Source organism: Phymastichus coffea, unplaced genomic scaffold (genome assembly GCF_024137745.1).
Source record: "Phymastichus coffea isolate CEN01 unplaced genomic scaffold, Cenicafe_Pcof_1.1 PCOF00001, whole genome shotgun sequence".
NCBI classification, from domain to species: domain Eukaryota; kingdom Metazoa; phylum Arthropoda; class Insecta; order Hymenoptera; family Eulophidae; genus Phymastichus; species Phymastichus coffea.
In genome coordinates, this window is record NW_026706812.1 from 9,359,269 (window position 1) to 9,365,268 (window position 6,000).

At 34.2% G+C, this 6,000-nt stretch overlaps 1 protein-coding gene across 6 annotated transcripts in view; it reads left to right on the plus strand.

Annotated features, from left to right (window-relative positions):
- The window catches only part of LOC131671351 (mitochondrial inner membrane protease ATP23 homolog), a 423,775-nt gene extending 418,624 nt beyond the window's left edge, over positions 1 to 5,151 (plus strand). For all 6 annotated transcript variants that reach the window (XM_058947915.1, XM_058947993.1, XM_058948074.1 and 3 more), the window contains one exon: positions 4,749 to 5,151. In XM_058947915.1, coding sequence (XP_058803898.1) covers positions 4,749 to 4,952 — 204 coding nt within the window. In that variant the 3' untranslated portion in view covers positions 4,953 to 5,151. The remainder of the gene's footprint in view (positions 1 to 4,748) is intronic.
- The last annotated feature ends 849 nt before the right edge of the window (positions 5,152 to 6,000 follow it).

Below are 6,000 nucleotides of genomic sequence, written 5' to 3' on the forward strand. Positions count from 1 at the left end.
CTGTATTTGTTCCAGCCACTACTCAATCTCGATTTAATTAATATACTGTAGCGCTCTAAATCTCCGTCACAAAGTTTATCAATAATTATGAAATTATTATTATTTCTTTTTGAGGTGACGGCGTACTAACATCGAAATTTGCTTAACTTAATTTATTCGTGATTTGGGTAAGTTTAATTTTGACACTAGGAACTGTGATATGTGTGTAGATAGAGCTGTTTAGATCAACAACTTGTTGTTTGTCTTTTGATATTTTCTGCACTTCACAGAATAAGCTATTTTGACCATAGGTGTTTTCATAAAATTGAATGAAGTCTTTAAAGCTACAAGGTATAATTTGAGTGCCAGAAAATACAATTTTAGATGGTTGCAGTGCGTCATCATTTTTTGCCATGTCGTCGATGATATCTAATTTCTTTATATTCCTACTTTGTTTCACTGAAACAATGATTTTTTTACTGTGTACTTTTGACGCTGATGAGTACTAGTACTAACAGAGGTAGATGAGTTGGAAGAGGAAAACGGTCTTTTAAATACAGTCGTTTGTGTATTTCTAATAGCAAGTGACGTATTTTGTTTATTAACAACAGACGGATATTGATCATTAATCACCTGCTTGTATACTGTGCTTGCCAAGTCATGCTTCAGGACCGTACAATCCAGAGCCTTATTGCATATATTTTTGCACCTATAACATTTCATTACTTCAGGACCGACGAAAATAAAATAGTCAGTTTCGTCATGTGTAAACTGTAGCTTAAATAGGATTTTATCGTCGTTGTCAGCTTTGACATATACCTGCCATATGTGACTTTCTACGTGCTCATACTCGGGTTTACTAATACTGACGTTCATGCGTGTAACTTCTGAACTTTTGTTTACTTTAAGCGTATCGAGAATTTTCATCAGGTAGCGGTTAGAGATTGTAGGCGACATGTTGGAGAAAATGATTCTTGTATTTGTTAAAAGTATCGGTCTAATAAAAACTTTATTTCGTTTTATTTCAACAAATTATGTTCACAAGTAAAGCTTTCAACAAGTTCTTTACTAGAGAGGTGAATGCACACGCGATTTTTGGACACTTTAGAGGAACAAAGCACATTTTCGGATTTAACAATTTTCCGATTGCAACTGTATAATCAACTAGCAGATCATTAACGTACGTTAGGATAATGGCTTGATCACACGTGTAACACTTTTCATTTTGAGCTTTTTATGCGAAACTATCTTTTTTAAATGTTTGGAATTAAACTTGGGAATAACTTCAGGTATCTGGAAGCTTCTAAGAGGCATATCGGTAACATAAATACCTTCTGAAAACTCAGAGGACATCTCCTCTGATGTTTGAGTAACCATATCAAATGACTGCGTTTAGTACTCGATAGCACTGGATATAGGGTCGAAATCTATGCACAGTGCACGGTGATTTACGAGATATACATACGCATCGGAAAAAGAGTTGCGGAGTAAAAGTAAACACGTCTGTTCTTTTCAAGAATTCAAATAGGTACAATAATTGAATGCTTACGATCCTGATAGGCACCTAGAGTTTTCTGAATTGATAACGAACCGAATGGATGCTGATATGAATTTTGTGTATCATATCGCATTTTTGGATGAAGCTACATTCTGTCTAAATGTTCGCGTTAATAGGTATAACATGTCTTATTGGAACGATAAGAATGATAAATAGCCGAAGTACTCAATATTCCCAAAAGTTTAAAGATTGGGCAGGTATTATCAACAATGTAATTATTGGACCTGTTTTCACTGAGAAAAACCTTGACGGTTCATAATATGAGGAAATGTTAAGGAACCAGATTATTCCTGCTATTTATGCTGTAGAAGTTGAATTCGAATAGACTTAGTTTCAGCAAGACGGAGTGGCAGCTGATAATGCGTTACGTGTTCGCAATTACTTAAATGGAATATTCAATGAGTGGTGGATAGGCAGACGTGGAGCTATTGTATTACCAGCGAGATCATTTGATTACACTCCACTCAACTTCATATTATAGGGGTATCTAAAAGATCGAGCATATAAGACAAAGCCATTGAAAATTTATGTTCTTAAACAACGAATACAGAATGAAATTGCTGCTACTGAACCGGACATGATATAAAGAAGTGTATCAAGCTTTTATGATCACATGGCATATTGACAAGAAGCTAGTTGAAATCATTTTGAACACATACTATAAAGTGATGGTCTCAACCTTGCCTTACTTGACTAGGTAAATGTTTTATAACCTTGCCTTAACTGGCTGGGTAGTCCCCGCACCTCAACTACACTTGCTGCATAGAAGTTTAACCTTGCCTTATTGAGTGCCCCAGCTTGAAGTTCATGATCAAGGCCATATCTGAACCTAAAATTTAAAAAACAATCCTTGATATAAAATTTTATGCTCTTTTAATTCGATGGATACAAAGTATTGGATTATATTTAAAAAAATTATCTTGACCTCTAAATGACCTTGCAGGTCATGGTCAAGGTTACCATTAAATTGCTAAGGAAAAATCTTATAACTTTTGTCCGAAACATTTTTCGCTAAATACAGTCTGCCGCGTTATACCACCGTTCCGAGACTTGGATCACCCTGTATTCCAGAGTATACAGGGTGTCCTATTTAAAAGGAATCACCCCGAAATTTTCGACGGTTGGCATTGTTCCAAAAAATTGTTCAGACAACAGTTGTTTGGGACAATGGGGGCAATCCTTCTGTGAAATCCGATTTGACCTTGAGGTTCATTTTCAAGATCATTTGAAGGTCAAAGTCATTTTTTGAATAGGAACCCATATTTTTGATCCTGGATTCGGAAAGAGCGGAAAAATCTACGTTTAGATAACGTATTATGTGTGGGGTGCGGTTAACCCCCCCCCCCCCTCACCTAAGGTCATGTAGGGGTCAAATTTATGATTTTCTTCATATATGCACAGGGAAGAGTAAGGTTAATTGTAATAACCCAATAACTCGATAACCCAAATAACCCAATAACACGATAACCCCAATATCCCAAAAAAATTGTACGGTCAAACAACAGTGACCTTGAGCTTAAACTTCAGGTTGATTTTCAAAGTCGACTTCATGTATTCAAGGCCTTCATGAGAAGTGTCATTTTCCATTTTGTGGGATAACATGTTATTTCCATTCTTTTTTCTGGTGTGATTGCGGACAAGCCTACAAAGTTTTAACTAAATTGTTTAATAACACTTTTTTAGTATTGTTTATGACAATAGTGATTCGCGAACAGTCCTTCTCAGGATAGTTCAAGTGTAATTTTCTTAGTCGACTTAAAAGGAGGCAATATGCCGGATTATTCGAGAAACGAAATTGTTGATATTCTGTTGTCTCTCGGGGCATGTCAAGGCCGATATCGTGCTGCGGCAAGGTATTACAGGCAGTACCCGGCTAGGTAATCAATACCTTGCCTTCATTGGCTGGGTAATCGATACCTCACCTTCATTGGCTGGGTAATCAATACCTTTCCTTGTTAACCTCACCCTTGCCCCGGTGGGATGGGGGGGGGGGTGAACCGCTCCCCCAACATAATACTTTATTTAAACGTAGAATTTCCCGCTCTTTTCGAATCCGGGATAAAAAATGGCGGTCCTTATTCAAAATATCTCTTGGTTATTGGGTTATTGGAGTTATCGATTTATTGGGTATTGGAGTTATTGGGTTATTACAATTAATCTTACCCTCGCCCGAACATCCCTGTAAGTAGATGAAGAAAATCATAAATTTGACCCCTACATGACCTTAGGCGTGAGGGGGGGGTTTAACCGCACCCCACACATAATACGTTATTTAAACGTAGAATTTTCCGCTCTTTCCGAATCCGGGATCAAAAATATGGGTTCCTATTCAAAAAATGTCTTTGACCTTCAAATGACCTTGAAAATGAATCTCAAGGTCAAATCGGATTTCGCAGAAAGGTTGCCCCCATTGTCCCAAATAACTGTTGTCTGAACAATTTTTTTGTACAATGCCAACCGTCGAAAATTTCGGGGTGGGTCCTTTAAAATGGGACACCCTGTATAAAGGGTTGAAAACTCACATTTAGTGGATACCTACAATGTTAATATATATTATATATTATATACACATAGTGCTAGTTGTAGGTTTTAGTTGTACATTAATTGTAGATATAAGTTGTACAGCATGATTACGTAAAGATAGATTACGTAAAGAGTTATAACTATAATATTACTTTTTATTATTTTTTCTTTTGCTCTATATAATTTATTTTTAAACTTTTGAGAAGCATAGCACTATCTTATTTCAAAATAGTCATTAATTTGTTTCTTCGGTATAGTCTAGACTTAAATCTCTCCATAGATTACTAAAAGTCCCAGTCCCCTGCATCCACTCGGATCTCAGTTACTGAATCTTTTAATGTTTTAATCTTTTTTTTTTTGGGTTCCATAAGAGTGTCGTAGTTTCATTTTGGTACATATATTTTTTATTAAAAAAGAGCCGTTGGTACATTTTCGGAATTAAAACCAGGTATTTCCCATGGGAATCGTGCATTCTATCCACTAACCGATTGCGGTTCTTTTATGTATTTATATAAATATACATATAAATATACATATAAATATAAATATACAAATATATTTATAAACATATATAAGTATAGATATTTATAATCGTTTCAACAAGTAGTATATTATTCTATATATGTATAAATACGCATACATTTACTTATATATATATATATGTGTGTGTATAAATTTATTATTACAGAACTGCGTAAAGGCCAAAGCATTAACATCTATACTTGCTGTAAAAGAAATTTCAGAAAATCAAGCGCTAGCGGCTATTGACGAAGTATTTCCAAAGTGTTATGCCGACTTAGAACCCATTGGTAGACGGTGTCGTAGAAATTCTAATAATATGGAAATGGCATTGTTAGAAGCACCCTTGTATGGATACGATTATTATATATAGATATAAATTTTTGTAGTTAATTACCTTACAATTTGAAAATTTAATGAAAATCTATGATGAATACAACGTTCATGTATATTGAGTTTTTTTATATAAGATCTTTTATTACTTGCAAGTACAAGAATTTAAAATTAACAAAACTATATTGTAATAACTATACATATAATGTTATTTTTTTTCATAGTGGATTTTTCTGATGTTTCGAGGTATGACTTATTGAATTATTGAATATTTGTATAAATATAAGTAATAAAATAATTTTAATATTAATAAGTTCTAATCATATAGAGTTTATTGGATAATGGTTCATGCATATAGTCTATAAAGATGAAAAAGCATCAAATAATAAAATATTCCTTTTTTTTAAAATAAAATACAAACTACTCGATTTTATTCTTTCACCAATGACACAAAAAAAAATGGTGTAACGTAGAAGGTAAATTTATAAAGTCCTCATGCTCATCACTTTGTATGCTGGAATAATTACCCAGTATAGGGAAGCTAATGTTCGTTTATCTTCGGTAACTCCTTTTCCCTCTCCCACTTCTCTTTATCTATAAGGTACCTCATACCGTCCATAATACGTGAATGTAAAGAATATCGTGAATATGTGTAATTACAACATGTATATTTATTGTAACGGTCCAGTCTGATTTGTCCTTTTTTTCCCTCTGCAAAATAGCAACCCGTCGTGCACGTGACAATCAAAGAAAAGCGGTAATTGAGCGAAGCCGCTTTTCTCACACATATGCAAATGTGTTAGGGCAACTCTGCGACAACATTACCTTATAAGAAGCGTGACATCACGACCGTGGGAAATATATTGTTTACAATGCAAAATCCACAATTATAAAGTTTTTCGAATGAACAAAAGCACTTTTTTAGTCAATTTTGATGCGTTGATCCTGAATTTCATGTCGTTATAATTCTCAAGTCGGTATTTATTAGTTTAATTTAATTTACAAGTTAATATTGTCAGTTATTTTGCAATAAATAATCATTTTATTAATTCGACTATGCGATTACGTCCGCGACATATTAAGAGAAG